At 30.6% G+C, this 20,039-nt stretch overlaps 1 protein-coding gene across 12 annotated transcripts; it reads left to right on the top strand.

The window, feature by feature from the left end:
• The first annotated feature begins 1,226 nt into the window (after positions 1 to 1,226).
• On the top strand, positions 1,227 to 7,648 carry LOC150033273 (uncharacterized). Of its 12 annotated transcripts, XR_016523733.1 has the most exons (6): positions 1,227 to 2,271; positions 2,359 to 2,466; positions 4,483 to 4,565; positions 4,670 to 4,735; positions 7,287 to 7,358; positions 7,481 to 7,648. XR_016523733.1 is itself a non-coding variant. In XM_090305715.1 (5 exons), the coding sequence occupies exons 2-5, from the start codon at positions 2,382 to 2,384 to the stop codon at positions 7,530 to 7,532; spliced, it is 303 nt and encodes a 100-aa protein (XP_090161841.1). In that variant the 5' UTR covers positions 1,227 to 2,271; positions 2,359 to 2,381; the 3' UTR covers positions 7,533 to 7,648. The 12 variants fall into 12 exon arrangements, 10 of the variants coding, with proteins under 10 accessions (XP_090161841.1, XP_090161843.1, XP_090161835.1 ...); XM_090305715.1 differs by lacking the exon at positions 4,483 to 4,565 and having other exon boundaries at positions 4,642 to 4,735; XM_090305717.1 differs by having other exon boundaries at positions 7,287 to 7,648.
• The last annotated feature ends 12,391 nt before the right edge of the window (positions 7,649 to 20,039 follow it).

Raw genomic sequence — 20,039 nt, 5'->3', positions numbered from 1 at the left:
TATGAAATTTATATTGAGTTTATTATTCAATTGTCTTGCATGGGATAATCTGACAAATTGGCTATGCTTGTACGATTGATTGCTTTGATTGGCCCTAATTTGTAATCGTTAGGTAGTTGAGGATTCTCACTTTTTTTTCGAATTAACTTGATTTTACAGACTATCAGTTAGGATTCTAAATGTGTAGGCTAAGTTTTAATTGGAATTTCTCGCATGTTCTTTTGAATAAGTTTATGATAGAATTGAAAAAGGAATGGAATAAACTAGAATGATCCAAGCTAAGTGTTTTGATGATTGATAATTTTTACTCATTTAATCTCACTCCGTGTGTTTCAATTTTCATGCAATTTGTGTTTACAATTTCGCAACCCCCCTGGTTACATCCTATAAGCTTCAAACTTGAGAAATCTAAATCGGCTCTCTGTAGGATAGACTCCGTACTTCCCTTGCTATATTTAGTGAGTAAGTCACAAAATTTAATTTGGGTGCGATACGACTTAGCGCACGGTTCAAACCATAACCACTATGGGGCTGGTCCCTAAAGGTTTGAGTGAATATAGACAAGGATGACTTTGGTTGAATGTTGTGCCTTAGTAAAGTTGTGTCTAATAGTTTTTCCCAATACACAATGTTCACGAAAAGTGAGCGGGTCTAAAATTCCCTTAGGTAAAATACCCTATTTAGATAGAACTTCCAACCCTTTAGCACTAATACGAGACAACCTCTTATGCCATATGTCAGCTTCTTTCAGTTCATTAAGAGTAACAGCATATGCCCATGTCATCATCACAACTCCTCTGACCACAAATAAGTCATTAATCTTCTCCCCAACAAGGACCACATTGGAATCTTATAGAACCTCAAGAGTTCCACCCTTTCATCTGTATTCACACCAAACTGCATCTAGCATTTCCAAGGAGATTAGATTTCACTTAAGAAATGGTACATATCTGACATTTCTAAAGAGTTTCACAGTCTCATCTTTGAGTTTTAGTGACATTGAACCAATCCTCAATTTTAAAATCTTGGTTGTTGCCCACGTAGACTATTTCTCTATCAATTTCCTTGTAGGTGTTGAACCAAGGCCTCATAGGGGTCATGTGGTAGGTGCATCTGGAGTCCAAGACCCAATCATGTTTCCCAAAGGGGTTTATATGATTGGTCTTGTCTTGTGTTGAGATTAGTTCATCAGAGTAAATAAAGGAGCTTTCTACAACAGAGGCTTCAGGCTGTTTGTCTTTGGCCTCTTTCTCTTTTTCCTGATTTTTCCTCTTAAGGATGAAACAATCCTTGAGTAGATGGCCTTTCTTTTTGCAATATTTGCACTTGATTTTCTTTTTAGGCTAATCTCATTTGTGAGTTGCTATTTTCCTCCTTTTGAGTGATTAGGTTTGAAATTTTCCTTTACAAACAGCCCTTCACCACTAGATTGTTCCTTCTTTACATATTGTAATTCCAGTTTTCTTGTTCACAAGGATGTGATAATTGCATCAGTGGATATAGAATCCTTTCCATACTTCAAATCATTCTTAATTTCTTTGTAGGAATCTGGTAAAGAGTTTAGAAGCACATAGGCCTCATTTTCATCACCAATTTTCTCCCCAAGTTTCTTAAATTTAGCTACTATCTTCTTAAATTCATCAAGGTTGTCAGAAAGTGATATTGATGAATCCATTTTGAAAGTAAAGAACCCCTCCCTTAGGTACATCTTATTTGGAAGATCCTTAGTTGCATACAAATCTTCCAGCTTAGTCCAAATCATGTAGGTTGTCTCTTGATCAAGAACTTTCCTCAAAACATTATCACTCAGATTTAGAATTAAGGTACCATAGGCTGCCAGCTCCCAATCTTCCTTCTCTTGAGCTGTAACTGTGTTTGGTAGAGTTGATGGATCAAGAAGGGCCTTGTGAGCCTTCTGTTGACCAAGAATTTCTCTAATTTTGGCTTTCCACAAGCCAAAAATCACCCTGTCCATCGAATTTCTCCACTTCAAACTTTGCTACTGCCATAGCTTCTCTAGATCTTGATTATTTAAGTTCCAAAAATTAAAATCTTGAAAGTCTTCTTGCTCTGAAACCACTTTTGTCAAGCTGGTGCTTATATTTTCAAGCCCAGAACCAAGATTAATGGAGTCTAATCCACGAAAAACATGAGGTAGGTGAAATAAGAGGATAAGAGAAAGCCACCTATTGAACTGATTGTAGACCACGTGGTGAAAACCACTTTTATTTTCTGATGGGAACGAAAGAAGATCAGATGAAAATTAATTTGGTAAAGATAATTTCTCTCTCTTTCTTCACGAACTCAGAAACTCTCTCAACTCTCTCTAACCTTCACTCTTTTGGCAAGATTTTGCAGGTGAAAACAAAGGATTATCGAGCATGCAGTACACAAATGAGAATAAGGAAAAGAAGATGAACTCAAAGATGTACGTGGTTCGACTTGAATGCCTACATCCATGGAAAGGTATTTTGATTAACAAGAATTACAAGAAGATAAGAAAATTTTCTATTTACGGAGTTTTTTTTTTATTGTTTTCTATATTTCAAGCTACTAAACAGTTTACAAATTTTGTATATATATAAACAATGGATTGTTTCAGTGTGATGAGAAACTATTTTAAGATAGGTTTAACCGTTGAGATCATTTAAGGGTCAAAAGAGAAAACATAAGATGTTTCAACTCTCTTTTACATGACATATTCATTTCATTGAATCCTGAATGTATTACAGGAAATTATCATGTTCAAAGTTGACATTATCAGTTAATCTTACCCCAAATTCTATCCTTTGGAAGATTGCTTATTGCCCAGTAGCCAATAGCCAATATCAATCTTCCATCAAATGTTGTGCCAATTGATTACCAGATGTCTATAATATCTTCATATCCCAATTTCTGCACAGATTTTTGGGTATCAATTTAACTTCTACTTGTTGAAGAATAACATTAAACAGTTTTGTCAGATGAATAAATTAGCACTTTCAATTATAATGGGTTATATAGCATGTGAAACTATTTGCTAAAATGATTTATATTACTAATTTATTTAAATCTTTTTAATCTTAAAAGTTTTTTTATTTTGCTCTTAGATGTTTATGTAAATCTGATCCAAGTATTATAATATCACTACAAGAAAATTGAGCTATTTCGACAATCTTTTATCTGAGACAATAAAAAACATTCGAAAAATATGTACATTTATTGAAGGTATTGGAAAAACCTTTGAGAAATATGTACTTTTTATTGAAGGTTAATAAAAACCTTTGAAAAAGATATATATTTATTGGAGGTTTTGAAAAAACCTTTGAGAAATATATAGTTTTTATCGAAGGGTAATAAAAACCTTTGAGAAAGACATACATTTATCAGAGGTTTTGATAAGTCTTTTGAAAAATATGCACCTTTTATTGAAGGTTAATAAAAACTTTTGAGAAAGCTATACATTTATTGGAGGTATTGGAAAAGCCTTTGAGAAATATATGCTTTTTATTGAAGGTTAATAAAAACATTTTAAAAAGATATACATTCATCGTAAGGTATTGGAAAAGCCTCTGAAAAATATCTACTTTTTATCAAATGTTAAGAAAAACCTTGGAAAAAGATATACATTTATCAAAGGTATGGAAAAAAACTTTTGAGAATTATGTACTTTTTATCGATAATAAAAATCTTTGAAAAATATAAATATTTATCGAAGATGTTGGAAAAATCTTTGATAAATATGTACTTTCTTTCGAAAGTTATTTCAATACCTTTGAAAAAGATATATATTTATCAAATGACTTTAAGAACCTTTAAAAATATGTTATCTTTTATCGAAGGGTTTTAAACACCTTTGAGAAATATACCAATGTTATCATTTATCAAAGAATTTCAGAAAACCTTAGAAAAATTTGTTCTTAATAAGATTATTAAAGATGAGATTTATTTTAATAAAAAAATATATGTTAACATTTATCAAAGGTCGTTAAAATACCTTTGGAAATACTTACTTTTATCAAAGGTTAGTAGAAGCCTTTGAGAAAAATATGCATTTGTAATAATTTAGAAAAGAAAACAAAAAAAAAAACTCTAGGGTAATTTTTGTGGCTTCGTGAACACATTCTTCAATTTGTCGTCTTCTCCATCATCTATGGGTAATCTCTCGAGTTTGTGAACACACAAAAAAACCTCTAGGCATGGTTCATTCTCACTTTCAATCCTCAATTATTGTGATTTATTTCATGGTTCTTCATTGTTGTTGGTTGCACAGGTGAAATCGATCTTTTCTCCTATTTTATTCTTAATTATTTTTCTTCTTTTCAAAATTCTATATAGTATCGAGAATGATTACTTTATATATTCGTCCTCGTTCTTGGTTGCACTTGCACTGGTGAAATCGATTTGTTTCTCCTGTTCTATTCTTAATTATTTTTCTTCATTCCGAAATTATATATAGTATCGAGACATGATTCTTGTATATAAACTTATTTGTATTTACAGTTCTGCTTTATCGTGCTGCAATTGATTTCGTGGTTCTTCCTCCGCCATCTCCTCCATCATCTCCTCCACCACTCCTCCGCTCTGTTTGTTCCGCCTTTTCCTCGAATCTTTGCGTTGTTTGTTCTGCTACTAAGCTTCATTTCATTCGCTCTGTTCCAGCTCCGCTGAGTCATTCCATCACTTTCAGGCTCAAGCTCCGATCTTCGCTCTTAGGTTCGCAAGCAGCTCCACCGAGCTATTCCATCACTTTCAGGTTCTCATACATTATCAATCATTCTTAGTTTTATTCATGTCACATAAAATCTGTCTAAATTGTGTCTAGTTTATGAAAGGTTTATATTCTCAAATACAAATGCTTACCATAATGTTCTTTTGTGATATTTCCTTTGTGAATTGTAATGGAGATTTTTATTGCAGTAGACATATGATTTTATGGATCAGAATGTTGAAGAAAGTAATGTTGGACGCATGTGTCTGTAAGGTTGTAAGGTGAAAAGGCAACCATGCGTTTGTAAAGTTGGATGCATGATTGGCCGAAGTATTCGTAAGAGGAGTTGCCAAGTATTGGCCGAAGTTTGGGCTCGCAATTATCTGCTCAAGAAGGATTGTCACATAGAGCCAGCGTAACTTGGTGGGCGCATCTGGGTGAAAAGCATAATTAATCACGATAGGACAGAAAGTTGATGACGGTCGAGTTTGAATTAAGTTGACAAGCCGCTAACGATTTACTATAGCAAGTACATTCAGCTTTTCGGTGACAAATATTCGGCGCATTAGATAGAGAATTAAAGCCATCCCATCAGTGCAATCATAAGAGAGAAGACATCTTTCACCCCAAAGCTCTATAAATACCGAAGGCAACCTTCAATAAAGGAGTTCGGATAGTTAGAGAATTTTTCCTTAGATAGAATAGCCTTATTCATAGTTTTCCTTTTTACTTAGAAGGCGGAGCGAGAGAAGGGAAGAGACGCTGGCAGATCGCTCTGGTCAGCTCGAGAGAGAACCCAGAGGTGTGGAAAAGCAGAGAGAGGGCCGACTCTCGCGAGAGCGAGACTATCTTTTGAACAGAGTAGAAAAGTCAGTGTAAAAGCCTTGGGAAGCAAGAGATTGCTATCAGGCTCTTTATTCTCATCTTGCATTGTTATTTTGTATTTCAACTCTATATCTATAAAATGGAATTTGCTTATCTACATCTGTTCACTCTCTTAAAAGCACGCATGAGTAGCTAAATTTATCGAATGGGTTGAGAAGAACTAAGCTAACATGACCAAGGATCTTCATTGCATGCGATTGTCTTGTTTCATGTTGTGCTCAGCATCCCTTTAGAGCTACTCGAGAGAGAGTTTAAAGAAAGAACCTAAGACTTGAGAGAACTAGGTTAGAATCTAGACTTGAGAGAGCGAGATTAGATTTGCATAAGCAAGAGATAGGGACTTAGAGATAAGCTCTGTTTTCCAACATGCATCACATGCACCCTAGAGATAGGTTATGATATTATGTGGTCGCCTTATTTGTGTGAGTGTCATGTTGTCATCGCATAAATAAGAATAGAGTCTTATGTGTAGGTCCTATAGACTCATCGCATATATCGCATGCGTTCTAGTACTAGAAGCCGTAGCATCTGCGTTGAGAGATGATTTGCTATTGTATGTGTGTTGCATGATCACATAACATGAACAGATCCTAGGAAATGATAGCTGAACCCCTTCTCAACCCGTTCCCCGTATATTCATCGCATCTTCCGTATTATCAACTCTTGTCATAACTCCGCCACATATATTTATTTTATACCGCAAACAACAACCCAAAATAACTATTGATTTATTGGTTACCGCAAAATCTTCTTGAAAATTATCACCGCATACCGTTTTCCTTAGTCCTTGAGTTCGATCCTGGACTTGTAAGGAAACTCAGTAGGGTTTAACCTTGGATTTTGCTGAGAAAACTTGTTGCTCAACGGATTTCCATCACTATATTTCATTCCATTATTTCATCACATAAAATAACGCATCAAGTTTTTGGCTAGAGCAGAGAGAGCGCAATGTTGAGCGCAAGGCACTGGGCAGATGATTGTGTAACAAATGAGCAGAGCTACACGATGAGGTAGACGATTATCTAGTAAGTGAGCGACGCTAAACGATGAGGTAGGCGATCGTGTAGGCAAACGTTGGATGATCGTATAGAAATGCGGGGAGCTAAACGATGAGGTAGGCGATTGTATAGTAATGCACAGAGCTAAGCGATGCGCTAGACGATCGTGAAGATGCGTGCAGCATTAAACAAGGAGGAGTGACACGCTAGATGATCGGGTTATACGATAGGCAAAGTACTGCACGATCAGTGAAAGCGCTAGACGATAAGCATAGAAGTTGGATGATAGTGTTAGACGATAGTCATGTTGCACTAAACGATAGCTGTGCTGCGCTAAACGATGAGCAAACGCACTACACGATAGGCAGAATACTAAGCAATGGATGTTGGGCGATAGATGCAGGCGCTGGGCGATGATGTTAAACGATAGGCAGATGCATTAAACGATGGGCGCAGTAGCTAAACGATAGACTATGCGCGAGATCGTTGAGAGCAAGATCGTTTACTAAACGATTGAGCTACACGATGAGCCGCTGGAGTTAAGCAATAGATGCAGGAACTAAATGATGGGGCGGGGTGTGACATGTTAGGATTGTGAAACCAATGGCTATCATCTTTTTGTTTATGGATGGAAGTAAAATCTGAATGAATGTTTTCTCCTGTGACCCTTTCTTTTCATAATCTTTTGTTTGAACTCTTATTCTATTTTGCAGACGACTTAATGATAACCGATTAAATGGATCAATCTCGAGAGAACTTACTGGAATTACAAGTCTTAAACTTGTGTAAGTCTTTGTATAATTTCACGTTGTGTATTAGTTCATTTAGGTGATATACATCCCTGGTTGAAGTTTTGTGCCATGTCATGTGATTGGTTTATGATGGATTGTGTCTCCTTTATTTCAAGGATGTCTCAAATAATGACTTGTATGGAACAATACCAACCAGTGGACCATTGAGCACATACCTTTAAACAAGTAGGTTTCTGAATTTTTTAAACTAAAAACACAATGAAAAATCATGATGAATACTTATATTATTTAAACTACTTTTAAATTATTATTTACTTTTATTTTATTGTCATTATCTCCCTTTATTCTTTGAATTGAAAATTAGTTTAAAGAAATAATTTGATGTTGTTAGATGTAATAATTTATTTAAAGTAATATCTAGCCAAATGTGGATGCTTTTTTTAGGTAAAAATACTTCTTGAATCTCCATCTTTCCTATTTTTATTCTCTTACTATTTCATATTTTGAAGTGCATAAAAGTGTATAATGCAGAGTAACACTCTTTTGCCAACATCAACCAAAAGAGTAAAAAAAAAAGATAATAGAATGAATGATTCTCTATTTGTATTATGATGACTTTTAAACTACTTTTAAATACATTATTTACTTTTCTTTTATTATCATTCTCTCCCTTTTATTCTTTGAATTGTAAATTAGCTTAAAGTACTAATTTGGTTCAAGTAATCTCATGTTTTTTAGAAAGAAGTGTATAACATGGATAGATATTGGATGCAAATTGGAAACCGTGTATTGCAAGAATATAGAAACAGAGTTAGAAGTTTTTTTGATTTTGCATTTATGCATGCAACGACTATTCAAATATCTTGTCCATGTAAAAGATGCAATAATGCAGTACTTAAGACTCGAGATGATGTTGAAGCAGATTTATTAATGTTTGGAATAGTTCCAAGTTACACTAGATGGACAATGCATGGTGAAGAAAGTTTTACTTATGAAGTAGGAGAAAATGATAATGACACTGATGATGAAGATATTTTTGAAATACTAGAGGATCATTTTGGTGCTTTTAACACGGATAACTGGATTGGTAAAAGAGAATCAAATAAGCATGGTTATGATGAAGAACCTGATGAGAATGCTTCTCAGTTTTATAGATTGTTGAATGATGCAGAAAAATAGCTTTATCCTGAGTGTAAAAAATATTCTAAGTTGTCTTTCATTATGAAGTTGTTTCATCTAAAGTCTTTTGGAAGTTGGAGTAATAAATCATTTACTTTACTACTTGAGTTATTAAAAGATGCATTTCCAAAAGGTACTGATCTACCTAATAATTACTATGAGACAAGGAAAATCCTTCAAGATTTAGGGTTTCTTTACTCGAAGATACATGCATGCTCTAATAATTACCACTATATTGGAAGGAAAATGTGAAAGCTGATGAATATTTATTTTGTGGAGAATCTAGGTGGAAGCCAAATGAAATAAATAAAAAGAATAAGATTCCACAAAAAGTTTTGCAATATTTTCCTCTAACTCCAAGATTAAAAAGATTATACATATCAAGAAATATTGCATCAAGTATGACTTGGCATTTGAATGGACGAGTAGATGATGGAGTTCTTAGGCATCCTGCTGACACTATTGCTTGGAAAACACTTGTTGAACCATATAGTTTATTTTCTTTAGAGCCTCGAAATGTTCGAATTGGATTGGCTAGTGATGGATTTAATCCATTTGGAAATATGAGTCTATCTTATAGTATCTAGCCTGTCATTCTTATCTCATATAACTTGTCACCATGGATGTGTATAAAAGCGCCTTATTTCATGTTATCATTACTCATTCCTAGACCTAAAGGCTCTGGTAATGATATTGACATCTTTTTATAATCGTTAATTGATGAACTAAAGTTCTTATGGGATGTAGGGGTTGAAACTTATGATGCTTCACTGAAACAAAACTTTAACATGCATGTTGCATTATTATGGATAGTTAATAATTTTCCAGCATATGGAAACTTATTTAGTTGGAATACACGAGGTACTTTAGCTTGTCCTTCATGTAATTTTGATACTTGATTATTTTATTTGAAAAATAGTGGAAAGATGTGCTACATGGATCATCATCGTTTCTTACCCATAGAACATGAATGGAGACTACAACAAGAGTTGTTTGATGGGTTTATTGAAGAAAACCTACATCCTAAGAATTTTTCTGGAAGTGATATACTTGAAAAGGTGAACCAATTTGGAGAACATGTAATTGGCAATAGTGTGAAAAAGAGAAAACGTTCTAAAGATTGGCTAAAGAAAAGCATATTCTTTGAGCTACCTTATTGGAGCATTTTATTACTACGACACAATTTAAATGTCATGCATATTGAAAAAAATGTTTATGAAAACGTAGTCAGTACATTATTGAATATTAAAGGGAGGACTAAAGATAACTTGAAGTCTCGCCTTGATCTTGAAGAAATGGATATAAGAAAGGAATTGCATCCAATACAAGAAGAAAACAAATTATACTTACCATTTCATGTTGTACATTGTTATCAAATGAAAGAAATGCATTTTGTGAGTATTTGAAGAAATTAAAAGTTCCAGATGAATTCTCTTCTACTGTTGGAAGGTGTGTCAATCTAAAAGGGAGAAAATTATTTGGTCTTAAAAGTCATGACTATCATATTATTATGGAATATTTGCTTCCATATGCACTTCAAGGATTGATGAGAAAGGAAGTTCGAGATGTATTGATTAATTTGAGCAGGTTTTTTAAGATCTTATGCTCAAAAGTGGTTAAAGTGGACGTAAATCTTCTTGAAGTTGAAATAGCAAAACTTCTCTGTAAAGTGGAAATGATGTTTCCTCCATCGTTCTTTGATATAATGGTACATTTATTAATCCATTTACCAATTGAGGTTAGAGTTGGTGGACCAATTGAGTATAGGTGGATGTATCCATTTCAAAGGTATTTAAGTAAGTTAAAAGCTTATATACGCAATTGAGCTCATCTTGAAGGTTCTATTGCAAAAGGTTATATCAGGAATGAATGTGTAATGTTCTGCAGTAGATATTTTCACATCATAGAAACTTAGTTCAACCAAAAGAGAAAAAATGAAGATAATGATCATAATCCTTATGAAGGAATATCTATCTTTAAACTAGTTGGTCGTCCTATGGGACCGGTCAAACAAACAAGAAAGCTAACGATACAAGAGTGGAGACAAGCTCATCTCTATATTTTAAAGAACTGTGATGATGTCCTCCCATATATCAGGTATGTAAAAGTTTTCTTATTGATAATTTTTTTAAATATTTTTAAATAGAATCTAAAGTAACTTTTTAATTTTTTAGTGAGCACATACAAGGATTACAATATCTTGACCTTAGAAACACACAAAAAAAGCATGATAAAGAGTTTGTAGCATGGTTTGAAGATCATGTAAGTGAGAAAAGACAACAGTTATGATATTTATTCATCTATACAATTTCTATTCATTTTAAAATTTGATACTATTTTCCATGTAGGTTACTAAATTATATATCGATGGAAGCAACAAAGTTGACAAACATTTATTAGATTTATCTCGAGGTCCATCACAAGAAGTAACATGCTACAAAGGGTACATTGTTAATGGATTTAGATTTCATATCAAGGATGGTGATGATTTAAGAAAAACACAAAATAGTGCGATAGGAGTGAGAGGAACTAATGATCAAGAGTATTTTGGTATATTGCATGATACTATTGAATTGCAATATATGGGTGGAAATAAGGTCGTTTTGTTTAAATACAAATGGTGGAATATCAACAGTCTTGATAAATGAATTAGAATTGATGATCATGGACTAACTAGTATAAATGTAATGTACACATTGGCTACAAATGAGCCATTTGTATTAGCATGCCAATCTGAACAAGTTTTTTACCTTGAAGATAGAAGAAACCTGGTTTGGTATTTTGTGTTGAAAGTTGATCCAAGAGATTATTACAATATCCCTTTGATCATAGATGAAGATTGTCAAGAAGAAGATGACGAAGAAGATGTAAAAAGAGAAATTTAATTCTTAATTTTTTAAGAAGAAGACGTCAATATCCCTTTGATACAATTGCAGAAGCTTTAGTAAATATTTCACCAGGAATTACAAACGAAGATGCAGAATATCTTTCAAAGTTGTGGAAGTCAACTGAATATCAGGTTGTATTCTAATATCTTTTTCTTGTACATAAAAACAATTGTACTTATTTTTTTTTATTTTTTTTATTAATGCTCATACTCTACTTTTGAAATACAGGAGATGTGTGAAAGAAACCAAAAGAACCGTTCCAAATTGAATGTATATCACACATGTGGTTCACAAAGTATACAACAAAGAGTTGAAAAAAAGGTAACTAGATGAAAAATTAAATAAACTTCTTTTAATTTAGTCAAATTATTTAATATATAATATTTTCACTTAAATAGGTTCAAGTCACTAACGAAGAACCGAGTCGAATTAGAATTTGGGAGCTAACTCACTTGAGCAATAATGGATTGGTTGTGAATGAAACTAAACAGGAGAAAATGGTAAGTACAAAATAATGGATAGATATGATGTTATTGATTAGAGTTTAAGTAATAATCATTAATTTATCATTTCTGTTGCTCTGTTCTAAAAATGATTAATTTAAAGAAGACTCTAGCTTATCCCCTCAGAATTCTTAAACTATTGTCTGATGAGCTATAGAACATATCTTGTTCAAACAAAGTCTTATCTATAGAAAACTCATATCATTGTCCTACGATATTTAACATTGTGAAGTATGAATAAATTAAACTAGTAGTTTCCAAGTTTTCAACTTGTAGACTAAACAAAAATTATAGTTAGTTTAGACTATAGTGTCATTTTAGAGTTCAAGATTAGGAATTGGATCAAACTAATGCAGTCCAAGATCTTTCTATATTATAGAGGTTTAAAACTTCTCCAAGATCTTATTTGTTTTACTTCTTTCCCTTTTCTTTCACTACTTCTTAGGAAAATTGCTTATTATTTTATTTTTTGGTTTCAATTTTTCTTATGCTCTTCCAAAAAATCTAACATTCCACAGATTTTCAATGCAATTTGGATTAATAAAAGGAAAGAAATGAAAATAGAATTCCTAGAATTTGGTGAATCTGAAATGGGTTTCAATCAATTTGAAATAAAGATCCAGTCCTCATGACAAAAAACAAGCTTATTTCAACATAACCAAAGAGTGTGTTATTAAAAGAAGTCTCATCTTTACAGGATTGACTTCTAAACATGTCCTTAGAGCTTCCAATGCAGAATAGTAGCCACATCCTTTACCTAACAAAGACATGTGTTTGTTTGTTCTAAACATTTGAATTTATATGTGTTAGTTTTGAATTATAAATGTGAATTTGTATTTGTAGTCGGAACTTAAATCACATGCTTCTCAAGTGATTGATGGTATACTTGACATGAATGAGGATGAGATTTTCGTATGAGTATTTAGACCGGAGAAACACGGGTGTGTTCGTGGTTATGGAGTAGGTATTACTCTTGAGTTGTTTGGATCATCGTCTACTATACGCGATCTTAAGCGTCGTCTTAATGAGTCCGAACAACGACTTCAAGAATCTGAACGACAAAGAAAAGAATTTGAACAACAAAGAGAGTTTTAGGTAGAAGCACTTTCAAATAAGCGAATTAGAAAATCATTTTGAGGATAGATTTCAAAAAATGATGGCAAAGATGCGTAAAAAAAAAAAAAAAAAAAAAATTCTAGTTGATCAATTGTAGTTTGATGTTATAGAATTTCGATAGCCTTTTGGTGTACTTTTATGACATATAAATTTACTTCCATCCATGTCATTGTCTATTTTTTTATTCTATTCTTATACTTTGTAATTCATGATACTACATGTAGATGAATTAGTAAAAACAACCTTCCAAGATTTTTCAATAAATGTGCTAAAAGATTTTGTAAGAGAATTTTCAAAGGATATACAATTGTTGATAAATAAGTTTTTATGAATGTTTTAAAAATTTTGAAAATAACATGATAAACCTTTCAATAAAAACCTTCGAAAAAAACTACTTGATAATAGATAATTATCAATCAATAATTTGACAATTATCGAAGATATATAACCTTTGAAAAATAATAATTTTCGAAAGTTAATCAACCTTTGAAAAATAATACTTTTCAAAGGTTAGTAAACTTTTGAAAAAGTTTTTTCGACGGGATCTATTTCGACACTTTTCAAAGGTTGAGATAACCTTTGAAAAAAAATGTATCGAAAGTCTATTAAATGTTTTTTTGAAGGTTTTGACCTTCGAAAAAGGTCAATTTTCTTGTAGTGTATGCATTCGTCAAATTTCAAGTGGTTCAGATAGTAATGAACAGAGATCTTGATTCCTGTGTGATAGGTTAGTATCAATGAAGAATAAGTTATTTATATGCCCGTGTAATCCCAGGTAAGTTTAGAAAAAGTATTTTTGTTATAGTTTTTTAATTGTAAATATTTTTATTTAACTAAAATAGTTGGGCTTGTAGAAGTTGAGTAAAATTGTGTAAAGTTATTGTTTTGCATGAGTTGTTTGAAGTTATTGGTTTGTAGTTGTGCTACAACTTTGATGTAGTATATTTGGTTGTTTGTGTATCTAAAGTACAGATTAGTTACTATGAGTTACTTCAGATTAGTTACCATGAGTTACTTCTTGGTGCAAATGCATATTTCATATTAAAAGTTTGTTTGGGGTAGATTACATGTATATATGAGGGGTCCCAATGACCCAGATTTCTTTTTATTATTTTAAAATTAGTATAGTTGACGGGTAAAAAACGTCAATAAAAATGTAGTTAACCTTTAAAATCAATCAATAAAAAAATATGTTAACAGACAATAAAATAATTTCCTTGACATGCAAAAGAAGTTAAAGATAATCGTTGATGGACAAAAAATGTCAATATTACTTTACTTTGATGCTTGAAAAGTATCAACGGAAGGATTTTTCTTGACTATTTTTCCATATAGTTGATGGACAAAAAAAAAGGTCAAAGTACCCTTTATTGATGGCCAAAAATGCCAAGAAAGGGTTTTTTGGTCATCAACCAAACTAGTTTTCTTGATGGTCAAACTTTCTTGATGTTGGCTCACTTGACGTTTCTTTAGGCCATCAACGTAGACATTTTCTTTACATTTTTGTCCATCAACAAAGGTCAAATTTGTAGTAGTGTCAACTTTTACCACTACATAAATATATTATATTATATTAAAACAACAATATTACTCTAAATAGTTTTAAAACTATAATATTTGGCTAAATATTTTTTTACACCATGATATATTGTAATTAATGGCATGTTTGGGAATGATTCTCAAATAGTTAAATCACTTTTGTCATTTTTAAAATCACTATGAAATATCTTTTAATGATTCAAAATCAATTTTGATGATATGAAATTTGCATTTAAAAGCATAAGATTAAATATTAAATATTAAATTAATTTTGAATGAATAATATAAATTTTGCATTTAAATGCATATTCCAAGTGATTTTGCACAAAACAAAAATTATTTTAACAATTTAAAAATTACACTCAAACGTGCATCAAGCTTAGCTCAATAATAGTTGACATCCATTCTCTTTCTTAATGTTGGAGATATGATTTACGACAACTATTGTAACAAGGAAAATCATATAAACATAAACCCTAAAACCTCAAATGGTAGGGGGAAGAAAAATGCTTTTTTTTTTTCCTTTTTCAATTAATCCACCTACTGGGAATCTTGGACAAAAACCATGAACCTGAAATTGGGTGAGGAGACATGTCATTTAGTCAATGTTCTGTTAGCTATACAATTACCAGCATTATTTGATCTTTGCTATCCAAATGTTCCCTTTTGTCATTTTTTTAAAAAATAATAATAATAATTAACCAAATTAACCATGTAATTAATTTATTTTATTTTTATTCTATTAACCACATTATGGGCTGATCCATCACGAGCATCGTCCTATTATTTAAATCTATTCTCTTTGCGCTCTCTTAAATTGAATTATTGATAAAAATATTTTAAGGTGCGTTATGAAAGATAAGACCAAAATATGACATATATAATATTTTATAATCAGTACATTAGACAAGTGTCACACTTAATAAACCCTAGTCATATTAATAATATAATTAAAATTAATTTCCCACCTTAATTATCATATTTAGGGATGGAATCGAATAAAAGGATCCAGTTGCCGGGCCTCCGCCGATTAATTATTTCTTTAAAATTGGATTTATTATACTGCCTTCTAAATCAAGCTTAGCTGGAATTCATCAAAACTCAGCCTATCCCACAATTATTTCCCCCTCTAATTTCAAATTAAATACCCTTTAATTTTCTCACAATTTCTTTATATTATTTCTTCAAGCTCTTAAATTCGCCAACAAATCCTATCCCAATGGCATTTTCTCTTTTCTTTTTGTTTCTTTTTTTTTTTTTAATATTTAGTATGAAACTTGAGAAGAATGAGATCGAGATAATAAAAAGAAAGTGAGCAAAAGACCATACTCGTGGAAAATTTTACTTTTTATTTATTGAGTTCGTGTATATGTTTGATATTCAAAGTGTACGTTTTTAGTTCTCAAATTTGTAAGAATAGATATTTTTTATCTCTAAATTCTTAAAATGTATCTTTTTAGCCTACGAATTTTTAAAAATAAATTTAAGGGGTCCATAAAATATTTTTTATTATTTTGAATAATTATTTGATGTTTTAAATTATAAATTATATATTCTCTCTTATTTTTATAGTTTAACAAGATGTATAATTATTTTAAATAATTTAAAAGAATACTTTAAGCATTTTGTAAAAAAAATTAGGGACTAAATATGTACATTTTGAAAACAAGTGGACCAAACACGCATATTTTTATAAATTCAAGGATTAAAAAGATACATTTTAAAAATTCAAGGACCAAATTTCACCTCTATACTTTAAAATTCAGAGATTGAAAAAATAAGGGTCTGTTTAGTGGAGAATCTGATGACAGAAATTTGAAAACAAATAATTCAATGAAAACAAAGTTTTCATGTCAAATAAGTGTTTGCTAGCATATTAAAAAAATGGATTCTAATTTAAATAATTGTTTAAAATGTGATTGATAGTATATTCATAAATCATAAAACTTGTTCTAGTTACTCACTAAATATTAATTAACAAATTATTAATGAACATGCTTATGTTAAATTTTTTTTGATGTTATATAATTTTTAATATATTACATAATACATATTTTACTTTTAAAAAAATAATTAAGTTTATAATATGACATAATATAGTTCTAAGTATTTTTATATTTATTTAATATAATTCTACACTTTAAATTTCAAAATTAAAAAATGTTGATACAACGAAAATATAAATATGTTGTTTTCAGAATTTGCACTGTTTGGATCACAAAATCCAATAACAATTTTTAGAAACAGAATTCAGATTTTTGCTAAACACATATTTGCTGAAACTCAGTAAATCTAAAAACATAAAATAGAATCTAGATTTTCTACTAAACAAACTCTAAGTTTCCCTAATTTTTGTGATGCAGATGTATATATATTTTCTCAATTAGTGGTTGAGGGTATTGATATTTAATAATAGGGTTGGAAATTTCAAACACATAGGGGACGTTTGGGGCAAGGAGTTGGTTATTATAATCCTGGATTATTATAGTTGGGTTATAATAGTTTGTATTTGGGATATAGATTATTTTAATTTGGGTTATAATAATATGCGTTTAAGGTGTAAACTATCTTAGTTTGAGTAGAAAATAGTAAACATTGTGGCAAAAAATATAGAAAATTATGAATGTAAAATAGTAAAAACTGTAACAAATAGTAAATACAATAGTAAATAAGGGTTTTGAATTAGTATTGACTGTAGTTAATTAGGTATTTTGAAATATTATAGTTTGAAGATAGTTTTTGCTTCAAACATCCCCATAAAAGCAAATTGTGAGAAGATGACCAAAAGTCAAATTAAGTTCATTTAAATGTAGGTATTGACGGTTAAAAAAGATATATATGTAATATGGTTGCCACAATAGGTTACTTTCATAATAGACATCATCAAACGATACATCTAATAATTTGAAATATTTTTACTGTTCTCTCTTATACATCTAACCGTACAAAATGGTTGGTAAGATGGACGGAGTCTTCAAACATTGTATCGATTGTGTTATTGTTTGTTTTTATGGGGGAAATAAGAAAGACAAAGTGAACAACCCCAACGTGTGAAACAAAAAGGAACTCCTACACTCTTGCTTGGTTTTTGGTTATGTTTTTTGGCCCACTTTTAATTTAAAAAGACAAACAACTCTTAAAATTAAAAAAGATAAAAACTCTCTCTCTCTCTCTCTCTCTCTCTCTCTTTCTTTTTTTTTTTTTTTGTTTTCCTTCCCCTTTGAAAACAGCATCAACGGGAAACCCTCTTCCTCATCTTCTTGGGAATATCTTTCCCTTCTTCTTCTTCTTTTAATATTTGCTTTTTTGAAGAAATCCCAATTTTAATTTTATTTTTCTTTCCCTTTCATCTCTTTTTCTCCCATTTTTGGTCTTATTATTTGAGTTTACAAGAAGAGGGTTCAATGAAGAGGAAAAAGAAGCATTATTTTGCAATTACTTCTCTTATCGTTTCATCTCTGGAGATTTTGAAGCTTTTCTTCTTCAGCTGGCTCCCATTTGAAGACTTCTTCGTTTGACATTAAACCAAACCCCACCACTTTCACGATCAACACCACCGGCGGCGTACATGGGAAGGCCAGGCATTTTTTATTTTTCTCCATTTTGTTCTAATTTTGCTTCAATTTCCTCATAATTTTATGTGGGTTTGAGAGCCCTGATTATAGTCATTTCCTTTAAACTTCATTTCTTTCTTCTCTTTTTTTTTTTCTTCTGGAACATTGCTGATAATCCTAAGAATATATATATATATACTTGAATTAGATTAATTAGCACTAGCTGATCAAATGAAATTAAACCATATATCCTAATTTTTGTTTTTGTTTGGCTATTTGATCTATGATTATCATTCATTACCTAATCTTTGAATTCTTCTAAAGCATTATTATGAGCTCACATGTAATAGTTTAGCTTGTCTTCCAATAATGGTTGGTAAAGCAAAAAGCAGTGAGAAGAAGATAAATCTTTTTTTGACAAATGATTTGTCTTTAAGCAAACATAAACCTCTGTACTTATTCAGCAAATTAAAATGTGTATTATCTTAAGATAATTAATTAATTTATATGTACCCTCTCTAATTGTATTTTAATTTCTTTTGCTTTTCTTTCATTCAATCTTTTTTCGTAACAAAAACTGTGAAAATTCTTCCCTTGCTTCTGAATCACACTGAAAATTATGACAAATAAAAGGAAATTAACTTGGCTTAGATAGGAGTAGGCACCTATCTCTTCTTCTAATTTCTTTATTTATTTTTCCCTTTTTTTTTTTGGTTTATATATTAATTTATTTAGAACAAATTATAATTAAAGGAAGCTTTAAGAACAAAGCGAAAAAAAGTTTTTTAAAAAAGTGAGTAATAGAGCATGCAAATTAATTTAATTTTAATTGTAATAAAGTGGACATTGCAGTGCGTGTTGGAGACAAGGTTTTAGGTCCAAAATTATACGCCATGCGTTGCGCCCGAGGACCTTGTTGACTTTCCACCATCATTTTTTTCTTATCAGAAAACAATTCTTTTATTTCCAATTTCTTTTCTAATTTAAATTTTATGTTAAAATATCATGTACTTTAAATTTTAATTTTAATTTAGGTGATTAAAATAAATCTTAAATTTAGGATCTATTTGGATTGACTTGAAAAAATTTGATTAAATAATAATTATAATTTTCATGTAAGGAAATACACTATAAATATGAATAGGATAATATTATTTTAGCCATATACTTTTAACTTTTGTTCATTTTAATTCTTATACTTTCAAAATGTTCATTTTAGTCTTTATACTTTCCACTTGAGCTCATTTTGGTTCCTATATTTTCAAAATATTTATTTTGGTTCTTATACTTTCATAAAGTAACTATTTTGGTCCATTCATTTCTGTTTTTACTTCACTTTGAAGGATCAAGAGTGTCACCGTTTTAAAATTCAATGACAAAAAAGAACCAAAATTGAAAGTATAAGATCAAAGTAAACATTTTAAAAGTACAGGAATTGAAATGAGCCAAAGTTGAAAGTGTAAGGATTAAAATAAATATTTTAAAAGTAGAAAACCAGAATGAACAAAAACCAAAAGTATAGAGACCAAATTAGTATTTAAACCTTATCTTAAATAGCAAAGTTGTTAAAAAATATTTTTAAATATAACAAAATGTCATTGTCTGTCACTTTAAAATTTAATTTATCATATATGTTGCATTATTTTCAAATTATAAAACTGATTGAAAGCTTTTTAATAATTATTATTGTATTATTAGAAAAATAATTCATTTTATATTTGATTATATCAATTAAAACTTCTAAACTAATAATGATATGAATTTAAATACTAAACTTTTCAAGTGAATTAGCTAAGTTAGACTTTTCATAATTGATTTATACTTTCACTTATTTCATTTAAAATCAATTCAAAATCATATAAATCAAACTATCATCTTCACAACATTCAACCAAAAGAAAAAAAATGGTTACATAACTCTTCATAGATATCTAGT

The sequence above is a fragment of the Benincasa hispida genome, chromosome 10 (assembly GCF_027475165.1).
Source record: "Benincasa hispida cultivar pf3 chromosome 10, pf3_genome.v1.1, whole genome shotgun sequence".
Taxonomy (NCBI): domain Eukaryota; kingdom Viridiplantae; phylum Streptophyta; class Magnoliopsida; order Cucurbitales; family Cucurbitaceae; genus Benincasa; species Benincasa hispida.
The sequence above is the reverse complement of the archived record's forward strand: the minus strand, read 5'-3'. Positions and strand labels throughout refer to the sequence as shown.

Bases quoted from the DNA above. Each gene is read 5' to 3' on its own strand.
- LOC150033273 (XM_090305709.1), top strand. From the start codon at position 2,382: ATGCAGTACACAAATGAGAATAAGGAAAAGAAGATGAACTCAAAGATG. The intron at 2,467-4,482 runs GTATTTTGATTA...TTGTATTTACAG, and splicing joins ATGCCTACATCCATGGAAAG to TTCTGCTTTATCGTGCTGCA. The intron at 7,359-7,480 runs GTAAGTCTTTGT...CTTTATTTCAAG, and splicing joins ATTACAAGTCTTAAACTTGT to GATGTCTCAAATAATGACTT.